We start from the raw sequence: 25,435 nt of genomic DNA on the forward strand, positions 1-25,435 counted from the left end.
TGTGAAGAAGAAAGGGCAGGAACCAGGAGTGATGGAATGTTAGCATTCTAGACCAGAGTAAACACCCAGGAATGAAATTTGTTTATAAATTATGTTCTGCGTTTAAAAACACATTGACTGTGTGTGTGTCCGTCCGTGTCCAAGCTGAGGCCAGTGATTGACTTGGTTTCCCCCTCCTCCTGTTTCTGGTCTTTTTCTCACCTTACAGTCTTGTTAGTACCATTGTCTCTAAAATGCTTTTGTGGCTTACTTTCTTTTTAGCGGGTGATTTTGATAATTTGGAAAAATTTCATCTTGAATAGCAAGTTTTAACAAGGAGACTTTGGAAGACAAAAGGGCAGGTCTCTCTTACAGGTACTACCCATTTTTTGCACTTAGAGCAGAATGGGTTGTTGCCACTCCTTGTACAACCTAACTTATTTATTAGCTCTTTAAAAACATTCCAGAGCCATCATTTTGTTGAATACAGTTGATTACAATTGCAGAGGCATTTCCGTTATTTTACCATTCATTAGCTTTTAAAATAAGAATCCTCTACCGCATCTATTATTAGAATGCTTATAAAACTTTTTAAATTGATGTATTTGAATGTGTGTACTTTTTGGATTTGTTTTAGTTTAGAAGTGAGAATCACTTCTGGCTTGAATTTTCATTTGTAGCTAAAAGTTTTCTTGTAATAGATTTAAGTTGCCAAATCGTTGATTTCCAACTATTCTTGCAGTCATCTTACTATATTACTCCACCTACTATAGTGGACATTAATTCCTTTGTTTAAATTTGATAAACATGTGAATGTCAGGCCGGGGTAGATGGCACAAGAAATGAGCACTGTCGGGTTATAGTCTATAAGGAGTTGCCTTAAACTTTTTACAGAAGTTGAAATATAGTTTTGTTTGAACTCACTGTTGTTTGTTTACACTTAAGAGGATCCTGTTTTTGTCCATAAGATACTGAAGAGTATATTTTCAATAAAAGCTTAGGTTTTGGTTCCCCCCCCCCATTTGTTCACTACTTGTTTAGAGGGAAAAGTATGTTTTTAGACTGAATGTTCCTAAGAGTTACATATTTGTGCTTATGAACACCTTTTGTGTATGTTCTGTAGACCACTCTTTACCAGGAGCGTAGGGCTACATGAAATATATTCAACCAAATGTTACAAAGGGGAAATCTAAAGTTGATGTAGTTATTTACTCAGGTATTTAATTTGTAATAAATAATGCCACACAGACTATGATTTTGACATTTTGAAGGTAATATAGGAAGTTAGAGAAAGATAGAAAAATTCTGAATTTGAATGAAATTACTGGTTTTTATCTCTTGGAAAAAACTGAAAATATTTGATAGTTCATTTATGTTGTAAATGACAACATAAAAATCTGAGCATGCAGCTGTTTGATGCAATGCTTTGTATATGCGAAGCATTCAGAAAATGTAAGATTCTAGCAATATTTGAGTGTTGTGTGCACAGAACTAATGTCTTCTATCTGATGGTGTTAGCATTCCTCTTTATGGAGAAGCATGGAAATCTGAACTTTTGAGATCTGTGTTATTTTCAAGTATTGTTTTTCTAAGACTAGAGAGATGCCGACAGGTTTCTTCTGACCCTAGGGACTCTGCCTGTACTAACTGGACCTCTTTATAGAAGCCCCCCCCCCCCCCCCCCGTTTCTAGGTGCTGTCTCAGCACTTCGTTAGAGCGTGTGCTTTAATCATTTACGCATTTCAGTGCTTAAATTAGATTGCAGTATTGAATTTCTTCATAAAGTAGATCTTCTCTCCATTAAGTAAATTATTGGGAAATGTTTTTGACATGATTTAAGAAAAATAGTTTACGTCAGCTGGAGGCAGGAAAAAAGGAAAAAACCAGGCAGCTCATGTCCTACACTTTTGAGCCATCGGTTGGTTGTGGTACTTCCAAAAGTGACACCACAGAGACTAAAACACACCATCATTAGCAGGTAGGATCTGATGTAATTGACTGGCATCTATAATTCTCATGTTTTCACGTTATAGAAGGGTGACATTTTCCTGTGCTAACTTAATTTTCCCAACTTTTGTGAAAGTGTTACCCAAACTATATGCTGTCTGATACAAAGCATGTTATTTAAAGTATGTAAAATGCAGTCCTCTTGTCAACTTTTATGACCATGTGTACATTAATGGTTTATGGAAAATAAATCTTTGTAAACACTCACATTGGAAATTCCCAGAATTTTACCAGAGTACTTAGGATCTTCATGTCTGCTTCCCCTACCCAGCAACCTGCCAGATCAATAACCAAAAGGGCCAAAGGGAGACAATTCCTGATCTGAATTTTGTGCTTCTCAAGAAAATCATCACTCATGAAAACTATAAATTCCTAAGTGATCAGTCCGTTCACTCTGCCATGAGAACAATGGCATGCTTAATGTTGGCCTGGTTTAAAGCTTTCTAAAGAATTTGGAACACTTGAAAGTATCAGAGAATACTTCTAACTTGCATTTGCAGGTTTTTTTTTAAACAGGAATCTTCTTTTTGTTTCCTTAGAATTAATGCTCTTACCTAAATTAATAATATTAATGCTGATGCATTTATCTTGAATAAGAGTGTGTGTTTTATGAGCTGGAGTTCCTAACTTATAAGTAGTAATATTTTCTAACCCAAAATTCTAGTTGCATACTAATTTACGACCCCCTAAAGTCCAGCGTGTGAATACCTTTGTTGTGAAAACTGTCAGCTAGTTTTGTATGTCAGATTGTAACCAAGGTATGAAACCACTTAATGGAATACTACTCAACTATTAAAAAAGAATGAGGTGAAACTGTTTGTGTAGTATGGTAAAATGGCAAGAAGAGTGTGTGAGGGGAGTTTACTGTATTTTTGTTTCCCAGTTTTTTTTCCTATGAAATGAATTATATGAATATTTGCTTCTGCTTGAATTTTCCTACTAAAATTTGACTACAGAGATACTCCCTAAAAATACTTGATAATCAAAAGGGACTGTGCTGGGTAAATAGGTCTGTTGATTGCTTTCTTGGTATTTTGAAGGAAGTTATTTTCACTTTTAATTATTTTATTTGGTGACTTTCATTTGTTGGTAAATCAAGTTTGTATCCCCAAAATAATAGGAACTGTGACTGCTTTTCTTAAGGTTGGCAGTTCTTTAAAATGTATTAAGTTTTTGTTTTAGCATGTAGAGTTTGGTTCTTTTGTAGGTTTTGTTTTTAGTTTGTTTTCAGTAGCAATTCAAACCAATTGTTTTTCCTCTATACAAGTTACTAGTTTAAACTAGGAATATTTTAATTATGTCATGATACCTTAGTTGACAACAGCTCTTAGGCAGATAATTGTCTGTGTACATATTATTAAATAATTCATTTTTGTTGCTTAAAAACATTTATCGTTAGGAAAGTGACAGATGACGGAAAATCATATTCTAACATCTATGTGAAGACCATAGTCTTGGCTGGTGTTTGGGGTCTGGAAGGTCAGCTTCACCAGGATTCTGATACTCTGAGGATTTTGTGTGTCTTTTGGGGTTGTAAGGAAGGAGAATTCTTATGTTTTGAGGATTTCTTAAAATTATATCTTAATTATACCCCATTTTCAAAAGTCATGATACAAAAATTTATATAACTTAGAGATTTTTACTTCTTTTGTTTTATTTTTGGTCAACCGCCGTCTGAAAGATGATTTGTTAAGGCTTCACCTTGTATCCTGTAGTCCGTTCCTGTTGCCTGTAGTGAGGAAAGTACAAGAGGGGGCACTGTCCTCACGCTGTGGACTGTGGGGGCACCTGAGGCTCTATCGTGTGGTACGTTTTCTGGGAAAGGTAGAAAGGAATTTATTGGACTTTGGGGAAATCTTATAAAAAAGACTTTTTATATCTATGGGATTACCTTTTTAATCCAAGGGGCAAAGAACTGCTGTCTCTCTTGTGCCTCTGTGCCTGAAAGCCTGTGACTTTGAAAGGTCAGCTGCTTCGATTCTGGTTTGGACCCTGCTTCTGTTGAATTTCAGCCAGCAAGTCTCCAGCATACAGGAGAATTTGAGATTTTTCTCCCTCCCCCATTTCTTCTGTTTTTGTTCAGTGTAAACAGTTCCTGCCGTAGTAACATAGACAAATATAGCAGAGAATGCTTTTCTGGAAGAAGAATGCTCCCTAAGCATTTTTTAACCATTTTTGGGAAGAATTGATCTTTCTGTGTATTTCAGACAGACTGAAGGAGGGAGGCTGTTGCTGTAAATTGAAGTGACATCATATGTATTGCCCCCATTGATCCGCTTTTAGTCTCCAGCCAGGATAAAAGGAAATGGCAGCAGGGAGGAAGCATGCTTCATTTAGGCACAGATCCAGAGTGATAATGGGGTAATAATAGAACTCACGCCACTGTCAGTCGGTGGCTGCCTTAGTCCCAGGCTCACTCCCTGTCTGGGAGCCTCTCGGGGAGACTTCCTCCGTGTGTGTGCCGCTGCAGCGGGCCAGCTGGGCCACGAGGGGAGGTGCCTTCCTTTTGAAGGGGTGCAGGCAGTGGCGGCGCCGGGTTCCTTGTGTCGGTTCCTGCCCTTTGCAAGGTCAGTGGTGGGATGCGTTGGTGACATTTTCTGATCTAGGCGGTGAGCTGGTCTTTTCTGCGTCCTGCTAATGGCAGAAATGGTGGAGGGGCTCAGTTGCGTGGGTGGTCCTCTGGGAGCGGGGAGTGAGTGGTGCCCCTCTGACGGCGGTAAGGGGCTTCTGGAAGAGTCAGGGTTTGTTTGCTTTATGCTGCTTGTGGATGAAGAGGGTGGGTTTGGAAAATTCATATCTTCTTTCCAAGAGCCTGTGTGGAAACTCTTCAAAACCATTCAGAGTTGTGTGGCTTCCCTCAGCTCTTTAAGTAGACTGGGAAAAATACCAGGTAGACTTCTTTTTTCTTTGTACATTTCTGGGTAATTAGCAACTACGGAATCCTCCCTCTTTAAAGCAAGAATACAGACTTCGAAATCCTTAACAAATAGCATTTGTATTGACTGGACCCCCTTTAGCATTTTATGTTTTATATTCAAATAAGTTTTACAGTGTCGTGAAGTTCTCTTTTATATACAAAGCACATGACTTTGGCACCCCCATTGTCTTATTTTGTCTAAGTTTCTGAGGCAGATGAATATTTAAAATACTGAGGTGGTTTCCCTGCGGAAAAATAGTCACCCCGTCATGAAGTCCTTGTGTGTGCAAAGGAAGGGACCTTCTATTCCTGTCACTGTTAAACTGTGAGCGTGAGCACCATTAGACCCTCAGAAATAAAGGCAGGTTCTTTTGTAATGTTTAGAGGAGCTGTTTTCTCAGGAGATAACGCTCTGAAACACGCACTTTATTTTTCTTAATCACCCCACAGTGTGACGGAAGCTCTCAGTACTGCTGCATTAAAACACACTTGGCCTAGAAGTCATGTGAAATTTAATGTGATTTCTCCGTGGGTGGGAGTAGAATGACCCGCAAAGCGTTTCCCACTGCTGCCGCGCCAGCCGCCAGGGCGGGTGGTGCCTAGCACCGCGTTTTGAGCACATTTGCCAGTGTATGATCTCGCTCCACTGCTGTGCAAACATTTTGGTTTATTACATAGTACTTCTTTTTCATTGTAGGGTGGCTTTACATGGAGTAAATGTTTATTTTATGAAGAGAAATGTACTGTATTAAAGTGAGCTACTTACCGCATTTTTGCTTTCATATCCTCCTTTCGGGGGGTCTGTAATATCATGTAAAAAATTATGTAATGTTTACTTATTTGTGAATGAAAGATAATCAATTTTCTTGTCTGTATACTAAGACAGCATTTGATCGCTGATTTTCTCTACTTTCCTCATTGTTTAGAAACTGCATTTTTCCTGGTGAATTAGAAGAGCCGCAGTTGGAAGCCAAGATGGCTACAGGTTGTTTACTAAGGGAGAGTCATTTCTACCAGTCCGCTCTGAAGGCCAGGACTAGCAGAACTCCTGGCGTTCGTTCCAGAGAAATGGTCTCAGGTCTCTGTGTGGGCCCTCGTTGCCTTCTGCCCACTCTCAACAGGCCGACTCTCCAGCAGCGCTGTCTGGGTGGGGGGGCTCCCTGGCGAGGCGTGCGGCCTGCTCTCTCTGCCTGTCTCCATTGAGAGGACCTGAAACATGTTAGAGAGCCCTAAGGTTTGACCCCCTCCCATCCATCTCCCCTGTCCATCTTCAGGCAGGGGGCTTGGCTTTAAATATTTTTGCATCGTGGAAAATTTGAAGAGGACAAAGGCCTTCAGTGATCCTTTGGTTTTGTTTCTCTGTGAGGATGTGTGACCTTTCTGTTCACAAGAAAACTTCAGGATATAAAAGTATGAATCCAGATATCTTGATCGGTTCACAAGCTAGTAATTCTTCAGTTTCAAGCTGGAGTTGTGTTTGTTGGTTAAACCCAGTTGGGGTGAGTTAAGGACCAAGCGAAACATTTTACTCAAGGTCTTCTTTCCTCCATGGGTCTCTCTAGTTTAAACCAAATCCCAAACTTGAGTTGTAACAATAGGCCTCTTTGTAAGTGCATATGCATAATAGGGAGATGCTTTCCTTCCTGCTCCTTCCTTTCCTGTAACTCTGCAAATTGGCAGGGCTGGTTCCTGCTGTGTTTAGCCAGCAGGGCCCACACCCCCAGCTGGTAGGTGTTCTGTGCTCTGTCAGGTGGGCCCTTCCCCAGAAGCTTCTTCCTGCATCCAGAGTGGCCTCGACATCAAGCTGTTGCTCCTAGGGGTGGTTAGCTATAGAAATGCTGGAGACCAGTTTTGAGAGTGCCCGTCAGGGTGTAGGGCTGGATGGACCCCTGACTCAGTCTGGGGCTCTCCCCTCCACAGCCCCTGCAGAGGCAGAAGCCAAGCCAGGCCACCATCTGGTGAGGGCCGTTGGGACACACTTTGTAAAGGGCAGTAGTGGGGGTGGGGGGGGTGAGAGACTGCGATGGGGGAGGAAGGCCAGCCCTGTGAAGAGGGTTCAAGTGCAGGAGGACAATTGGGGAGTGACCTAAGGGGACCTGAGGGGTGTACTCAAAGCCAGAGCTGAAGGATTAGCCTCCACCAGGGAAAGTCCCCTCTTGGAAGGCAAGAAAGAAAGATCCAGAGAGGGAGGCTGCAGGATGCTGTGGGTAGGAAGGAGGGCTGAGGAAGCCTGGGTGCCAGGCAGGGCCTGAGCACATTGCTCGTGGTATGAACTGGTGAGAGGAGGCTCCCTAGAGGCTGCTGGCCCTGGATTTGGGCTGTTTTATAAACAGCAAATTTTTGAAAATATAAAAGCCTCATGTGTCTGAAACTATTAAGAAATGAAAAACTGTCATTTTTGTTATTGGTTGTTATGTAGTGATTTGATATCTTCAAACATCTTAAAGGCACATGACTTATAATGAAAGTGAATGAAGTGTTAGCTATCCTTTGAGTCCTTCCATAGGACCTCACGGGTCAGTGCTGGTTGTAACCCTCTATTTTTGCTGAAGGTACCTTGTTTCAATCCTGTCAGCCTGAGAGAGGATCCACAGCATTGATTCTTAAGGTGGAACGAAGTGATGTTATAAAATAAAAATGCCCAGGAATCAAGTGATGTACATCCATGTTTGTAGGAAAGTGGAGGTTTTATCACTTAGAAGGGCGATGTGAGAAAATACAAGAAATGCTTTTACTATGAAATTGCCTGGTGAATATTGTGCATGCTGTCCACTCAGTTTTTTTCCTCCGAGTGTGTTTTGGGGAGTGGGGGGGGGGGCAGAGTGCGCACTAAGGGGCAAAAAGGTAGAGAGGTAGCAAGAGAAGCCAATGATTTTTAAATTTTCTTTTAAAGTAACAGAGTGGGGATTAAAATCCAGGTGGGTAGTATGAATATTCTTTTGATTGAGCATTGACTTCTAGACTTATAAAATCGAGTTAGCTGACAGGGATTATCTGGTCATAAGCAGGGATGGAGAGAAGCTAAATGTAGAGAATAGTGAAATTCAGAGTCATAATGTTAAAACCTTGATTTCAGAATAAATATTTTTCAGTTCCTACAGTTCCTACAAGATGGATCTTATATTTAGTTTTTCCTCCATTTATAGTTTATTTGAGCACTGCCCTGTGGTTGGGGCTGATCCAGGCATTGCGTGCAGTACTGTAGTGAATAAGACATTTTAAGTTCTTGGATTTCACAAATATTGTTTGCTCATAAATTTTCATTGTTTTTATGTCCTATGAAAACATCTTCCTCTCTTTGCCTTTAAATGATAAACACCATTTTTTGACTGTATGAAAACTCAGGAATAAGAGTGACCTTGTGCATTGTGTTGTGTGTATGAGAGAGAGAGATTATACATACACGTATAAAATCACATGTACAGTCATTTTAATGGAATAGTAAACTTACAATTTTTATAATGGAGGGATTGTAAGACACGGTTCTTGTTTCATTATGAGCCTTTTATTTCTTGGTTGTACATTTGCAAGGTTTAGGTGCTACGGGAAATCTGAAAACTTCTTATTTCTTTTCCATGTGTTCACTTAAGATCAGATGGTTTCTTGAATCTTTATCTGGGTTAAATGACTTTCTTTGACATTTACATGTCGCAAAGAAAGAAATCTAATGAACCATGATAATGTTTTATAAAGATAAGGACAGGTTTTATCATTTCACAGTGCATATGTATATTAAATCATCATGTTGCACACCTTAAAAAAATCACACTGTACAACCTAAAAATAAAAAGATAAATACCTGGGGGCGTCTGGGTGGCTCAGTCGTTGAAGCATCTGCCTTGGGCTCGGGTCATGGTCCCAGGGTCCTGGGATCGAGCCCTGCATTGGGAATCCTGCTCAGCGGGGAGTCTGTTTCTCCCTCTCCCTCTGCCTGCAGCTCCCCCTGCTTGTGTTCCCTCTCTCTCTGTGTCTCTCTCTGTCAAATAAATAAATAAAAGCTTAAAAAAAAAAAAGTTAAATACCTGATCTTTTGATCTGCTCTAACTATAGAACTGACATGAAAAGCCATGGAGAATATGGCTTAATCACACCCCAGAATGCAGTGTCTTTGGGGATATGGTGTAAGCTCTGAGGTTTTAGCAAGATCAAGTCTCTAGCCTTTTCATAGACTTTTTGGTTTTGCCTTTAGCTCCTTCCAGACCAGCTTGTCTTGCTTCTGGAGCATCTCTTGGAGCAGAAGACTCTGAACCCCCGAACTCTGCAAAGCCTCGAGAGGACATACCACCTCCCCCAACAGGATGCAGAGGTAACCAGGAATGCTCTTGGGAGTTTAGACGGTGGGGCCCTGCTGTTGGTGAAGAGTGAGGGTCCCATTGCATCCTAAGCTGTTGAAACTGCTATTTCCTTTAGCATCCATGCAGTGTGCTTCTGAATGAAGAGCAGGTACTTTAAGCAGAGTGTAAACTGCTCCCCTGGTTGTGCTTGCTCCAGTAGGTGGCCTCTGATTCTGGTTATCACCTCGCTATCTTGAGGTCCCGAGTTTTTCCCTTTTACTTCTTAAGTCATAAAGACGGACATAAGTCTCCTAAAGGAGTGAGCAGACAGGATGGTTTTTGAATTAGAAATTCAGGCGGGTCATTTTGTGCACGATGGTGGCGCCATCCTGCTGCACATTAAGGAAACTTGGCTCAGATGTGCCAGAACTTCTTGGTTGCATTCAGTTAAAGACAGGAAAGGAGCCATGTGTAAAGGAAATGAAAACTAAATCTAACAGCCGTGGTTTGAAAAGCAAAACTGGATGCTTGTGGGAAAGCAATATGATGTGGTTCGTAATATCTTTTAGCTTATTGTGAAGAATGTGGTGTGAATCCTAAGATGAATTCCAGGAGTTTTTATATACCTAAAATAGTAAATATTTATTGTATTAAGTCATCTGAAGTAAAAAAACAAGCACACAGTCAAAACGAGAAAAACTCTTTTATATAAAACTCCTAAAATGCAAGTGAGTTCGGTTTGTGTTCGGTTGAAATAACTGAGCATTTGAGACCTGTCCAGCGCCCAGCGGCAGCCTGTATGCACACGGGCCGTTGAGTGCTTGATCTGTGGCTGTGGTGAGCTGAGATGCGCCGGGAGTGTGAACAGCACCGTGGACATTGATGACATGGTTATCATTATCTCATAATTATCTCATAATTTCTTCTTATGGATTACAGTGTCAAAATGATATTTTGGATATGTTGGGTTAACTAAAATATGAAAACTAATTACACAGTCACTAAAGTGGAGTAAATTGGGAAAAGCTCACTATGACATTATTAGATTAAAAGGTAAGATGGACATTGTTATGCATTTTAAAGCCCCATAAATTCAGGAGTTAATGGAAAAACTTCAGAGAAGACACATGTGGCTTTTTACCCACCTGAGCATAGATCAAACAGGCAACTGTTGCTCTTTAGTTCAACTCTTATATTTCTGTTTATGGGAGTTTCCAAATGCCAGCCTGTTATTTTTAATTAGTGTTTAAAAGACGTTTTTATTTATAGGCATGAGGTTATGTTTTAATCAGAGCTGAATTCTTCTGGAATGCCAGGCCCCTGTGACAGGCTGCGGATCAGAGCAGGCGCCGGGCACCTGTCACTCTGTGCCCAGAAGTTGTGAGGCGCAGGACCCTGTCCGTCCCCCCCCCCCGTCCCCCCCGCCAAACTCTCAAAAAAAAAAAAAAATTACACAGCACTCCTTGCTGCAGGCTGATCTGGCCTGCTTTCTCTGGAGTTTGTCAACCCCTGCCCTGGGGCCTGCCGGGTTGAGCTCAGGGGTGGGCGGGGGCCAGATGGAGGAGGGCCTTGAGGCTGTGGTGTGCAGTTGGGATTTTTCCTAACAGTGTGCCTCCTGCCCCATCCCCAAGTTTTCTGAGGTCCTGGTGTGAAGTTAGTTACCCTGACAGCTAGTCTCACTGTGAAGTTTCCTTGAAATGTGACTCAGAACCGGAAAAGCAACAGCGTTTTGACCAACTAGGCTGTTTTCTAGAAACTTTATTAGTTCAGTGTGATTTCTTGTGACATTGATTAGCAGGGATTTAGTTGGATAACCATCTGCCTTTATTTTAAGTGACAGAACATTTCATGGGAGAAAGAATTATTATTTGATGGTAAGGTCTTGAGGATTCTGACTTTATTCTCGGTGCTTCTCCTTGACCTAAACAAGTAAGGACCGTCCCTTTCAGTCATTATCAGAGCTTTTAAATATGTCCTAAATAGCAGTCGTTGGAAAGTTGGCCGAATCTACTGGAGTGTGGCAGGCCGTTTCTGTGGCATGCCGGTGGGAAAGGGCTCTGGAGTGACTTTACTGGCAAGGAGCAGTGTGAGTTATGGCCCTGCTGCTCTTTGTTCAGGGTGCTGGGACCTGGGACCGAGACTTCAGCCCCAGGGACGACGGGGCTCTCCAGCAAGAGCAGGGGGTGTAGTTCCCCCACGTTTCCAAGGTGTACGGAAAGGCTCCCCTTGCCTTGGACGGACCTGTCCCCTGAAAGCCCATACGTAATGTCCCTTTTGACGGGGGCCTGCTGCACCTTGTCTTGTTGCCACAGCGTTTCCACAGCTCGTTGAAGCGGAGGCTCCGGCTGCTTCCGCCCTGCTCATCCAGTGCGCTGCAGCACTCTTTTGTTGTCAGAGCAGTATGTTCTCGATGCATCCCACCAGAGTGTATGCTCAGCTGTGTGAGACGCCTGTCCTGCCATGAATTGGGGCCCTCCATCCAGTAGCTGCTTCACCTTCTTTGCTGTCACCCCCCTGGGCCCTTCCCTCCTCCCTTCTCTGTGTGTGGGCGGGCTTGTGTGGTCCCACTGGGAGTTTTAGTTTTAGTTATTCTCTCTAGGTAGCTCAGTACCAGTATCAGCTGTGTTGCTTCTGGGTTTTAGCTGTGTTCCTAGAACATCTGATCCGTGGGTCAGGATTTCCGAGCATGGCGCCCAGGCTGATGTTGCTCACCAGGGTGTTGCATGTCAGGTCAGTGGGTGTCAGCCTTCTGAATGCCAGTCCCTGGCTTCCAGGTGCCTGTATCACCTGTGGCATGAATACGCAGTCCTGCTCTTCGGGAGAGGGCTGCCACGTGCTCCCAGGCTTACGGGAAGAGCACTGGAGGACAAATGGCATTAGAAGCTGGGCAGTCACACGTGTCATCGTAGGCCACTTCGTGCCTTGCCTGCCCCTTCTCATTGCCACCACATGAAACATGGGGTACTGGTGGGGGGATGTTTGCCTTTCTTAGCCTGGAAAGTAACCCTAAGCACAGGAGTCAACCATCTTTTACTCCTGAGCTAATGAAACTACTAACCGTATATGGGGCTGCTTTTAACCAGGATGGAAAATGAGCTGAGGGGAACCTCAGTTCACAGAAATGTATTGTCTACAGTTTTTGAGCATATTGGCTCAACTAAAGAGCCATGGAAGTTAAAAAACAGAAGTTTAACTGATTCTTGGAACAAAGGGTATTTTCTAAGATCCCTTTCTAAATGATGACTTTCCTGCCCTCTTTCAGCAGGTCTCTTGAACTGTAGCAGTAGCTGCTGTGGTTGGGGGGAGGTGAGGATCCACGCAGCTTGGCTCTGGGACCTTTTTTCCCAAGAGCTCCTCAAGTGACCTTGAAGTTAATTTCTTTCTATAGACTACAAATGAGCACTTCAAAATTAGGGGCACACCTCAAGTGAGTTTTCAGAAATTTAGAATCAGCAACTCGGCATCTTATCTGGCCTAGATGGGAACGGAAGACATTGGTCAGGAAGTTCCCCAAGGTGTCATGCTCTGCTCTGGTGCTTCAGTTGGTAGATTGAGCCAGAAAATTAAGTCTCTGGGAGAGGCCATGACCAGCGTCAGCTCCTCCCCTCATTGTGTTTGGGGAAGTACTGAGGACTGAAAAGACAGGTCTCGGGGGTTGGGTTGGAGTGGGACATCTGGGCGCCGGCCCTCTAGTCTCCTGTCAGGGGACACGTCCTCGTGGCCGGCCATGAGAAGGGAAGGGATGGTGCCTGCTCCTGGCCGTGGGAGTGTCTCTTCCACGCCTTGATCTCTTCTTAACACCCCGGCCGAGCATCTGGTCCTGGCCAAGGCACTGCCTTGGTAATGAGCTCCACTCAAGTCCCGGGCCCCCAAATGGCTGGTGACCACAGCCAAGTCATCCCCTTCCCGGGTGCCATCTTCCTGTCTGCACAGCGGTTGCCTGGACGGGACTGCAGATTTCCGGCTTTTTAAATGACCACAGCCAAGTGGCAAAATGAGTTTCACAAAACCAGTTTTACTCTTACATTTACTATCATTTCCTAGTTCATTTTCTTTAAAAATGTGCATGTGATAACACGATGTGAGAAAATGTCTGCGAGCGTCCATGGCTTTCATGTAATTTCTGTTCATGTAAGATTCACAGTCTCTCATTTGTTGTGAAATGGTCAGGTTTTGTTATTTATCTGAAACAACCTTTATATTCTCTCCTTCCTTTAATCTGTCAGGGAGAGAGAAAAGAAGCATAAGCTACCTGTTAGGAGCCTGTAAGCATCAGGTCACAGAGTTCTTGATCTGGGGGCATGGTGAGCCGGAGGGGTAGGGTGCAGGGGAGAACTTGCTGTCAATCACGATTTCCTAGCTTTGGCACTTCGGACATTTTGGACTGTGTAATCCTCTGTTGTGGGGTGGCCTGGGCCTTGTAGGAAGGTTAGCATTGCCGGCCTTTACCCATGAGATGCCAGCAGGAGCGCGACCCACCCACCCCCGGTTTGGCAATCAAAAGTGTCTCCAGACCTAACCAAATGTCTCCAAGGGGTTAGAGTCACCCCCATTTAAGAACCCCAGCTCGACACCACCAGCTGATTCACAAAAGGCAATTTTTCCCTCTCATCTAATAAAGTGCTGTACTTCTGAGGTTCCAAAGAATGTAACCTTGGGAAAGGTGAAAACAAAATCTCTCACAAGGAGAAAAAGAAGGAACGTACAACTAAAGTAGTAGTAGCAAGCACATCTGAGGAAGCAGATTAGCAAAGAGGGACAAACCTGTTTTACCACTAGAACACAGAAGAAGCCATGCCAGCATCCGACCGCTCTACTTCGCTTTGAAAAGGACACATTCAAGGTTGATTGCAAATGGAAAAACATCCAACCTTGCAGGCCTTTCCCACATCACTGCCTTTCCTCTGGTTCCTGCTGAAGAGCCCTTGAAAACCCAATAAATGGCCCCCTCCCATGGTGGGCTTCACATACGTGGGGAGGGCGTGTATTTGAGTACGTTGTTACTAAGAGAACTCATTGTTTGCTGGAACAAAAAACACCACAGCATGTCTTTGAAGTCTGAGGGGGATGATTCCAGGAGTGCAGTGGTCTGACAACTGTGGCGCTCATTTCTGATTTCATTTGGGCCCAAAGCATAGTTTCTGTGAATTGAGAGAATTTCATGATTCACAGACCTTGGCATGTTAAAAGGGCAGAGAATAAAAGCTTAGTCAGTTGCTACGTCTCTGAATTCTAAAATTGATCCATCGCTGTGATTCTGCCCGTTCCTTTTAATGCTAACACTCCTTCCGTTCAAGGTCACAGTCTTCCACAGAGTGTTCAGGTCTGGTCCCGGTCACGCGGAGCTCCCTGTCCCCCTTCACTCCTCTGGTTGCTTTTCTGCAGCATTCCAGCTACAGAATTAAATAAAGCACTTCTGTTTTGTTTTCCTCACAGAGCAGTTTAGAGGAGAGGTTAGTTGTAATCTCTTTAGGCTCTGTTGCCACTTCAGGATGCTCAATTAGTTACATTTATTAAAATGTGGGGTCCCAAACTCTGAGCCTCCTTCCACTCTGGTCCCCCTCCCTGCAATCTACGCAGTATAGTGACAGATGCTGTGGCCCGTGATCCCGGGGCTGTGGGAGGGCGGCCTAGTGCAGGGACACCTCTTCCTCCCTCCCCCCAGAGGCTGCACACACACCCCAGGACCTCCCCATGTCCTCAACCAACATTGTCTGGAGGCACCATCCTGGCCTAGAGCCCCACGAGGCAGTTTTGGGATTAAGCATAAAAAAGAGACCATTGTGGAGAGTCAGAATGGTGTGTGGCAATTAGCGAGGTGGTTTTTCAGGGTGAGTTATGAGCTGGGAGTTTCCCAAACACCTGCCATATCCAGCATTGGGCTGTTTGTCACAGTTTCTTTGCAGGAACAAGGGGTCCAGCTTGGTGGCCTGCTGACATGTCTAAGCTCAGGTTACAAATCAAGAGGTCAGATGCTGTTGAAACCCAACTTCTGGATGTGAGCTATAGTGTGAATTTTAATACCCATTTTTAAAAAGGCCAGGACAGTGCTTTGGAGTGGAAGGGGGGGCGCTCAGCTGTCTCTTTGACACAGTATTGTAATTCCTTTTCTAGAGTTTTGAAAGCTTGGGTGGGGTACAGATTGAAAAAAGAGATTGGGTTAATTTTCTGTAGTTGCTTTAGACATACCTGTCTTTTTAAACCTTGTGCCTTTTATGATGTGGGAAAGAACAGAGCTCTTATATAATTCTTTAGTTATATTTGTGTATTTTTCCTTTGTTGTATTTGGTTTATGAACCTGTTTTTAGAACATTTCCTTTCAAGTCAGGAAGGTATCTCTAGGTCTTTCTTGGAGTTTTCTTTCTTTGTTACTCAGTTCAGTGCCCCTAGGTTTTTTCCTGTGGAAATCTTGCAGCAAAGTGTCCCCTACTATACTATGATAAAGGAATTTTTTAAAAAATTGGTCTAAAATGACAGAGTTAAAAAACTAACTTTTTTAGATTAATATTCCTTTCTTGTTCCTGAAGCCAGGGATTGTGCTTTATTTACCTGAATTGTTCCAGTATGTTGGGGCTGCTCAAATGTGTGTTAAGTGATGAAGATAAAGAAAAAATGAGCCACTAATTGCATAATCTCAATTCTTCTTAGGACCATTTAAATAAACACTTAAAATCCGTTGATAATATTTACAATTTATCTGTAAATAGAAGAAAAAGGAAAAGAACATTTAATAGAGGGGCATTTAGCCACAGGTTCAGCCAGACTTGATTAGAAAAGTTTCTAGTCTCTTACTGTTCTTTGTTCTTTGCCATTTGGCGCTCAGCAGCAGGTCCTGTGGTACAGAAGCTTTATATGCCCCCCACACCCCCATCTATACAGATTTTCTCAGAAAGATGCAGAGATCAACACATTTTCTGGGGTTACAGATAACATTGCCTTAATGCTCTTTTGGTAGAGCCCAAAACCCAGTTACATCACATGTCCATTTTATCTTTAAAGGGCTCACGAGTGAAATCATTGTGGGGTTTTGTGGGTGCTTCTGGGTTCTTTATTCCTCCATCAGTAGTTTACATACTTCGTATTCTATTTCTGTGCTGAAATCGACAGCAAAAAAGCGCACTGTTGTCCATGAACACTGCCATCTTTTTCCCACAGCTGTAAACTGAGCCATATTCACATGTAAAGTGTCCCATAAGTGCCCTAAAATAGAGGACTCACTTTTTCCAAAATGCTCCGTCTTTCCAGATTGCTTTTCTCCCCTCCAGTGCCTTACCTGGACACATTCCCTGCTCTCTAGTTCCCTGGCACACCAGGATTTGGGCGTTGGGGGATTCTGGCCTTCGCGCTGTGGAAGCCATGTACCACACGTAGGATGCAGGTTCTGCCTGAGTCGTGCAGGGAGCCTTCCCCAGGGCAGTGGGCAGGCTCTGTGGCCCCCACTCCATGTCGTGGCAGCATACGCTCTTAGGTGTGAATGTCTGTGCTGGTCCCGGAGAGCAAAGGGAAAATTGGATTTAAACTGTTTAAAAAATTAAAGAGCACCCACTTATATGCAAATTGTGGCATTTTGTGTGTGTGTCAGTGTGTGAAATTTAGGGATCAGTTAAACTTTATGGGGTGGCACCGACACTGATTTTTTTTTTTTTTTTTTTTTAAGCTACTTGGTCTGCATGTTGCAGTGCAGCCTTGAACCACATGGAACCATGTTCCATAGACTGAGCGGTCTTGCCCATATGTGGGTAGAAGAAGCCAACCGGGCTGAGCTCAGGAAGTCCCCTGGCTCTGCTGTTGGGACACCAGGTAGTTTCCTCAAGAGTAGACTGTAGAACAGTGCCCTTTGCTGAAACAGCCTTCCCCAGCTTGACTCTTAGGTTGTTTTTAATAACAGCTTTGAGTAATAATTCACAGGCCACACAATTCACCATTTCAAGTGCACATTTCAGTGGTTTAGTGTATTCGCAGAGTTGTGCAACCAGCACCACAGATGATTGTAGAAGGGGATGATTCCAGGAGTGCACCAGAGTTGTCAGATTGTAGATGTCATCCTCCCTTAAAGAGGCCCCCATGGCCTGTAGCTGTCGTTCCCGTCGCCCCCACTCCCAGTCCTGGCAACGCCATCATCTCTCTCTCTGTCTAAATTTGCCCGTTCTGGACGTTCTTACAAACAGAGCCGTACACAGTATGCGACCTTTTGTGACTGGCTTCTTTTCACTTCGCCTCCTGTTTTCAGGAATTGTCCGTGTTTCAGCGTATATCAGCACTTCATTCCTTTTGTATTGCCAAATATTTTCGATCGTATGGATTACAACCGTGATCCATCCATCAGCTGATGGACTTGGGGCTGTTTCTACATCTCGGCTGCTGTGAATAGTGGTTTTGTAGGGAGGGTATTGAAAGAAATAGCCATTAAAAACAGAGGGGAAGGGAAGGCTGAAATTTTCGCGGCATGTGTGGTATGGCTAGAAATTGGGCTCGGGATGCCTCCTCGTTCAGGAACTGGTGTCTTGTCTTCCTTCTGCACTCCTGTTTGTGCAGCTCCTTCTCAGAATCTTCTGCACCACCCCAGCTTCCCCCGTGGCACCGTGTTACGTTCTGTCATGGCATTTGTCACAAAGGTATTGCTGGTTTCCTGGATTTTTCTTAGACCTTCTATTGAACTACAAGTTCCAAGAAGACGGGGGCTTGTCTGTTTTATTCACCACTTTATCCTCAGCATCTAATACTTATTTTTTGGAGAATGACTTTTCCTGAGTCTCCAGGTGTTCTGGAATAGTAGCTACTAGCATCTGACGTGACAGGGTGATTGGAGTAGGGAAACGCCTTCCTGGGGGAACAGTCCTTTTTGGTAGAGACAGGGAGGCCCTCCGTCCTCGAGTCTGCCTCTGAGGAGAGAGAGAGAAAGCACCACTGTCCCTTCTGAGCTTATCAGAGGAGGTAACCCATGGTCCCGTTTTCTGCCAACAGTAAAAGTCCTCTTTTCCGTAAACGTAATGCAAGGAAGAAAAAAGGTGGAATGTGTTCCTTCCTAATTACAGACTTACACGTAGGAACAGACTGCCATCGAGTTTTGATGGGAAAGGAAGGCAAATTGTGCCATATTTCAAGGTGGACCCAACATGGGCTCCCAAGTTCTACTTTTTGAAGCCAGTTGCCCTTAACAGCATTAATGTCATAAGATGAAAATATATCCACAGGAGAAGGAAGAGAGGTTAGAACTTGCCCTTGTGAACTATGGAAGACTGCCTCTTCTGATCCTTGACCTTTGTCATCCCATTTATCCTCCCGGTCGCTCTGGGTGGATGTGTCAAGTGTGAGGCAGTCCCGAAGAAGCCCTGTTCTGCATGTTGCCACAGCTCTGGCTATATATTTGGCTATAACCAGTTATAACCAGTTGTCCATCACCGGAACTTTAGGGGCTGACTCAGGCATGGGTGGTAAGAGCCCTGAGAAAGAGCAGCCAGCCTCTGATGCCTCATTTGTTGTCCCTACCGCACCCGCCCAACTTTGTGACAGCAAATGCAGTAACTTCTAGGTCTTTTTTGTTTCGAAAAGAGCGTGAAGATCGCAGCTCTTCAGAGAAAGGAGCAGTGAATGTGGAGCGCAAAGGAGAAGTGCTAGAGTCACAGTACAGATGTTGGGAGTCTTGACGTGACAGCCACACAGCTGAGGGGTCTTTCATCTTTTCTCATGAGGCACACCAGACCGTTACACATGCTGCCGAAGAAAACACTGGCTGGAGATGCTGTCTGTCCTGGAGCCACACTCTGCAAAGGCCTTCCTGCCCTCACCAGCAGGAAAGCCACTTTAAAGCAAAGTTAAATCTAATTTCAGACACAAATTGAAAAAGCGGGTTCATTTATTGCAGTGTTAGACTTATTAACTCCCAAAAGCCATGAGCCTTGGTCTTTCTGTTTACAGATATAAAATGGAACTCTAAATGAGGCTTAATGGGCTTCCCAGATCATGTTCCCTAGACAGATTTTTTTTTCCCTTTAACAGTAAATTTTGAAATCAAAAGGACTGAAAAGAAAGGGGAGTACTTCCTGTCATAAATAGGATGGGTGGCATTCTTCAAAGCGTTTTACAGCTTCCAACTGTGCCTTATAATTTCCAAGTAGCTGGAAAGCATTCTGAGTCTTTAAAAGGGCTTCATTCATTCAGAAACATTTGTCAAGCATGTACTGTGTGCCAGGCATCGAGACGGAGCTTGGAGATGACCTGCAGGTGCCCAGCCCCTGCTCTCCTTGAGCTGGTGTTTCAGGGCAGGTACGTACGCGGGCAAACAAGGAAACACAGGCTGCCCCACGAGCACTGGGGGCGGAGCAGATCGCAGACACAACTCGAAGAGTGTGGCTGGTGGCGGCGGAGTGCTGATGGGCTGGGGGATGTGTGCGTGCCAGTGCGGGTGTTGCTGGGGTCACAGGCGACGTCCTCGTCCCCTCCTGTCTGCTGGCCCCTCCCAACCTCCTTGTTAAAAAGCCAAAGGCTATTAACACACTTTGGGACTTTGTGGGACACACTGAGACTTTAATGGAGCTGTGGTGCGTTAACAGAAGGGCGTCCCCTGTCTTTTTGAGCGAAGGTATGTGGGCTCCACTAAACTAGTAAGCCCAACAGCGGCAAGTGGAGAAAAGGAAAAACGCAAAATAATATATCCATGTTGAATGTTGCTGTGAAGATCAGAAACAAGTTTGGCTGAATGGCTAGAATTTCATGTTCATTGGGTTGTTTGTTTGTATAAAGTTATGTGTTTATAATTTTTAAACATTTGAAGATAAAGCAGAGAAGCAGCCACCTCCAGGAGCCATAGGTGCTTTTTCAGGCTTGGACAGTGATGTGCACCAAGCCAAACCCTGGCTCCAGGACCACAGTAACAGGAGCAATGTGCCTGATTTCCTCTCTCTGACGTGCATGTGCCTGTGTTGGCTTGGTGGCTTGGAGAACCAAGGCCAGGGGTATTAGCCGAGTTAGCAGAACTAAGCTCTTGGTTTACATCTGCAGCAGTATCTGCACAGCCTCTGTGATTCCATTTATTCTTCAGGCACAGTAATTCTGAGACACTGGTTTTCAAACTCCGCCTCCGAGGAACCCAGGGCCCCACAAGTTTACTGTTTACCTTAAAGGTGTTTCCTACCTGACATGGAGGTTTAAACTGCTTGAAGAACCACTTACATTCTTTAATTTATCTTTAGAAGGTTCCAGAGTACACTTTTACCAGAAGTTAGAAGAATTATGTTCAAGAGAAGTTTGAAAACCACTTTGGAAAATTAGTCTATTAGTTAATAAGCAGGCTTATGGGGTGCATTCCCACAAAGAATATTTTATTTCTTTGAAATAGCTTCATGGAAAACACAAAAATTGAAGGAAAAAAAGGAAACTTGAGGTAAAAGCTATAAAAGAACTTTGAGAATTGTGAAGTGTTACTAAGCATGAGACTGGGGTGTGTAGTGATTCACAGAGGGAAGCTCCGACAATGTGGGGAGACTAGGAGCAATCTTCCCAAAGATTGTGTTTCCTTGATGTCAGGTCACCCACCCATGCGTGATGCCTTACATCTGCATTTGTGCTGGGCCCACCAGCTCGAGAGTCACTCTGTTTCAGAAGGAATTTAACCCCTAGGGAGAAAAGGACTCAAGAGGCCCCACGTCCAGGAACATGCTAGATGTTCTGGCAGGACCAGGCTGAAGTAGGCCTGAGCCAGCTCATGAGGACCTCCCAGCTCTGTGTTCTAAGACATCATGCAGGTAGCTTTGGGGGTTGAATGTTTACTAGCACCACTTCACCTTACCTCACTCCAGGACCTGGGGTGTGGGCTTCCATCCTAAGCAGAGGTCAGCAAAGTGTAGCCAGGCCAGCCCCGCCCACCCCGTTTTTATAAATAAAGTTTTATCTGAAGACAGCTGTGCTCACTTATTTACGTACCATCTAGGTTGCTTTGGCAGTACAGTGGCAAATGGGCTGCAAAAAGCCAAAAACGCTCACTGGCCCTTGATAGAGAAAATTTCCCAACTCTTGTTCCACAGTTTGGCAGGAAACCGGTTCTGGATACATGAAAATTCTCAGGTTGAAAAGACATTGGGGTGGGGAATGGGCTTGTTCTTCAGCAGTCTTTGTCTCCTGTTTCTGGGAGAGAACGACCAAATGAGGGGAACCCCCAGCATGTCCTAATGAAGGTCACAGTCATATCACAGGCCCCATTGGGTCATGGGACTTGTCCCCTTGAGTCTGAGATGTGGAGTGGGAATACAAATGACCCCTGCGAGGCAGGTCCCATTTTTTTGAGCAACGCCGAAAGTCAGGGGGGCAGGCCGGAAGTAGTTCGGCTCAGCCTTTGAGTAAGAACTTCCTTGAAATGGCAGAAATGCCATGGGGCTGGGGCTGAGGCAGGGCCTGAGGCAGGGCTGAGCTGGGCGTTCTGTCTCCACAGGTGGTTTGGGAAATTCCCAGTGCCCGGCCCCTGGGTGTACTGGATGACAGGAGACGTGCCAGCTTCCCCAGGCCTCTCAGCCCCTCCCTGGTGGCACCCCTGTTCTTCTCCCGCAGGGAATCTCAGACTCCTGAATCCAGTCACTACAGGCAAAGCAGGGGCCCAGAGAGGCCTGGGGACCTCGTGCCCCAACCCCCCTACCCCCAACCGGGAGCCCAGCCCCATCTGCACCTTCCATCTCGGGCTGTTCTGCCTCACACACCTTCCAGGCCACCCCCTCGCCCAGCAGCCATCCGACGGGCACCTTGCTCTGTCATTTCGCCAGTTAACAGCACTTTCTTGACATGATACTCCCAAGTTTTTATAAATTCAATAAATAACAGAACTTCTGAAATAGAAAAGAAAGCCAGAAACATGCCACTCCTGCTAAGGTGACAGGCACTCAGTATATGGGACCCTTAGGTACACTCGCCATGGGCACCCTCAAGTCAGTTTCCACAGCAGCCAGACAGGGACCACCCTTGTCTTAGCCCACCCAGGGGAGCTGGGCTGCGCTGACGGGGCTGAGTGGCAGACCCAGGTCTCTAGCCTGGGGCCTTGGGCTCTGTGGCTCAGGGCACGGTGGGTCATGAAATCAATTGAGTAGCTCACTGACCAGCAGAAAGAAAAGGACAGAAAATACCAGAGTGAGGGGCACCTGGGTGGCTCAGTTGGTTGAGTGACTTCCTTCGGCTCAGGTCATGATCTTGGAGTCCCGGGATCGAGTCCTGAGTCGGGCTCCCTGCTCAGTGGAGCGTCTGCTTCTCTCTTTGCCCCACCCCGTCTCATGCACTCTCTCGCAAATAAAATCTTTAAAAAAAAAAAAGGGGGAAAGAAAATACCAGAGTTGAGGGAAAGGATTCCGTGTGTGTGCACATGTATACACAGCTATACGTGTCAAATGCAGGATACCTTTTGGATAGCCAGGCCACAGGTCTGCCAGGCCTCCCAGGGGCTCAGGCCTGTTGCCACACACACAGCCCATCTTCCTGGCGGAGTTCCTCCTGGAGGAGTGCCTGCTACGGGTCAGGGATCCACCAGTCTGGAGCAGTTATGTGGATTATTGGAGGGTTTTTATTCTCTGGCACCCAACCCCAAAGAACCAGTCCCGTTGTTGGCCATCCCCAGGGAGAACATTAATGTCTGTGTACTTACCACCCTTTGTTCATGGAGGCTTTGGAAACCTGGAAACTTTTGGAATCCATTTCCAGTGGTGCAGATTAGCACTGCTGTATTAAAACTCACCTGTGCACCGAGGGCAGCACCCACATCATTTTTCTGTTCAGTATATCCCTTAAGCAGAACTCTGAAGAGCAGAGTTTCAGACTAGCTTTTGTTGGACTGGAGGATTTATGGGCGCACACCTGTATATGCATGTCTGTGTATCAGCCTTCCTTGTGACCTTGTGGGAAGAACCAGGGACCTACGTTCTCTTTTTCTTTATCATTCTTCCTCAGTCGTGGGCCACCCGCTGTGCTGAATGGTTCGTGTGTGCGAGGAGCCCCCCATGTGGCCATGGCAGGGGGACGGGACCCGCAGGGAAGGCGCGGCGGGAGGAAGGCCTCCAGCACCCTGCCACGCACACTGTCGCAGAGCAGCGGGACGGAGGGCGCCGGCCCTCGGGGTCCCTGGGACCCTGCCCTTCGTCACCTGGGGCAGCTCTGCCTCTCTTCACTTCTGAAATGCCCCTTTTCTCATCCTCCTCAGGTTCTGGTTCTTCTGCCCCCCCCTCCCCCCCGTGCCTCCTCACCCTTTCTCTGGCCGGCCGACCACGTTGACGGCCTTGGGGACTGGGATGTTGGCTGCTGGGGCGCTTTCAGGTGCTGCCCGGCACGAGGTTGGAGTGAGGAGAATCTGAGTCCTCGTTCAGAAGGTCATTAAATGTCTTCAGCTCTATTGACATAACTGAAGTACAGTAAAACGCGGATCTTTAAAGTGGGATTTGATCCGTGTGGGCCTGTGTGAGCGCCTGCAACAGGGAAACTCGATGAGCAGAACCCAGGAGCCCGGGAGCCTGTGGGGGGAGGCGCGCCAGGCGCGGGCGCAGTCCTGTGCATGCGCGGTATTTGCCGGGGAGCTCACTGACGGAGTGACAGACAAGGCGGCCACTACCCCATTGTTTAGTTAAATAGAAAATGAGGAAGGGCAGATCTACGGGATGGATAGTCCTCTGCTCAGAGGCCTGCTCCAAATTCTCTGGCTCTGGCCCCCCAGCACAGGAACCTCACTTTCTCCAGTTCCAGTGGGGGAAGGAGCGTGATACACGTATGTGATGGCCCCTGTCAAGGATTCTCCAGTTTCTCAGTCATCTGGAAGGGGAATATTCTGTCAGTACCTACTTTGGAAATATTGCTGGGAAAAATTGAGACAAACATCATTTTGCTGCCAGTTTTTCGGAAAGACCCCCATTATGTGTGGTGACAAGTGGCCATGCGGGTTAGCTCCTGGAGTTTAGGGGATAAAAAATGAGGGTTTTCTTTGTGAAAGAAATAAGAAGAGAGGTAAAAGCCCTGTGCGGGAGCAAGAAACATCTGTCAGGCCCTCAGCCTCACGAAGCATCTCTGTGGTGTCTTGTAAACATCCTGCCCCTGAAGTGCTGTAATGCACTGAGCTCTTTTGTAAAGAAAAGGCTTCTTGTTTGTTCTGCTCTTCCAGGGGAAGGGACGCTGGGCTGTGCTTCCTGGATGCCATGTTGGCCTTCAGGGGTCAGAAGACTAGATCTCTTCTTGTGACAGTAATCTCTTTCTAACAGTAAGAGAGATGGCTGTGCTGACTTCATGTTGGTGTCAAAGAGCCTTTCGCTTGGGCCTCCTGGACTTTCGCCCCCTTGTGGTGGGACCACCCTGCCTCCGCCTGCCTGGAGGCCCTCTTCTGCCACGAAGTAGGCCCCCAGGTGGGCCTTGTTATTGCCGTCTCTGTGCATCAGGGAGAGGAGAGCACCCCGTGGGCAGGGTGGACAGGGGCGCTCTTTCATGAGGGCCCCGGGCGGGGCACAGAGCAGTCGTCAGCCCCGCAGGGTGGGCCTCCCACCAGGGCACCCCCTGCTCGCCAGGGGCCTTCTCCTGACCTTGCCGAGCTGGCCCCTGTTTTCTGCAAGCTCGCAAGGTGCCGCTGGGGCTGTCTGAGGTGTTGAGATGAGCATGACTGGGAGAAAACAGTGAAAGGGCATCCAGTGGGGCCTGGTCGGGTGCTTTCCAGGGCCCGGGAGCGGGGTGTCTGGTGGTTCCAGTGGCTTCTGATTGGTGTAGTATGACAAGCTGGCTTCTCAGAGCTCAGTCTGCTTGTCCTTTTCTGTGAGAATATTGTAGGGGCTGCCCTTTCCCTTTTATGGTCTGTTCATTTCTGTTCGCTATGAGGAAAGAACATCTTTTGGAAGATGGAAAGATTGCCAAGACCCATCCAGTCCAGTCTCTTCCCGTTTGTTGTGATGCTCCGAGGCCATTAGCTCATTTCCATGCGCCTCTGAAATTCCTTCGTGGATGTAAAGTTCGTTGGCATCCTGTCCTTAGAAGTTCAAAGGGCTTGCTGCCCACAAGCAAAGGGCAGAACCCCTGAGTTAACACCCAGTCTTGGGAGTGCACTGTAGCCCAGGGGAAGGATTCTTCCTGGATTTGTTTCATTTCTACTTGTTTGTGTGTAAATCTATTTATAGTAGATTAAAGGAAAGATCCGGCCAGCAGTGGGTAATGATATAATTTACAGGGGCCCCAGCCAAAATGTTGAAATTGCTTATATTATCCCATTGCCACAAATGGATTACTGTGCAGGGTCTCCCTCTTTCAAAGGCAATAA

At 45.7% G+C, this 25,435-nt stretch overlaps 1 protein-coding gene across 4 annotated transcripts in view; it reads left to right on the forward strand.

Moving 5' to 3' along the window:
- Positions 1-25,435, forward strand: part of AOPEP (aminopeptidase O (putative)) — a 346,624-nt gene that overhangs the window by 314,987 nt on the left and 6,202 nt on the right. For 3 of the 4 annotated variants that reach the window (XR_003612126.2, XR_003612127.2, XM_028122247.2), the window contains exon 14: positions 9,093-9,209. The exons of the other annotated variant lie outside the window; for it this stretch is intronic. Coding sequence is in view for 1 of the 3 variants with exons in the window: in XM_028122247.2 (XP_027978048.2) it covers positions 9,093-9,209 (117 nt within the window). In the remaining 2 variants the exon portion in view is untranslated. The remainder of the gene's footprint in view (positions 1-9,092; positions 9,210-25,435) is intronic. 4 annotated transcript variants of the gene reach the window in all.

Source organism: Eumetopias jubatus, unplaced genomic scaffold (genome assembly GCF_037043125.1).
Source record: "Eumetopias jubatus isolate StellerSeaLion01/CBP00866 unplaced genomic scaffold, mEumJub1_p1.0 scaffold_15, whole genome shotgun sequence".
Classification (NCBI taxonomy): Eukaryota; Metazoa; Chordata; class Mammalia; order Carnivora; family Otariidae; genus Eumetopias; species Eumetopias jubatus.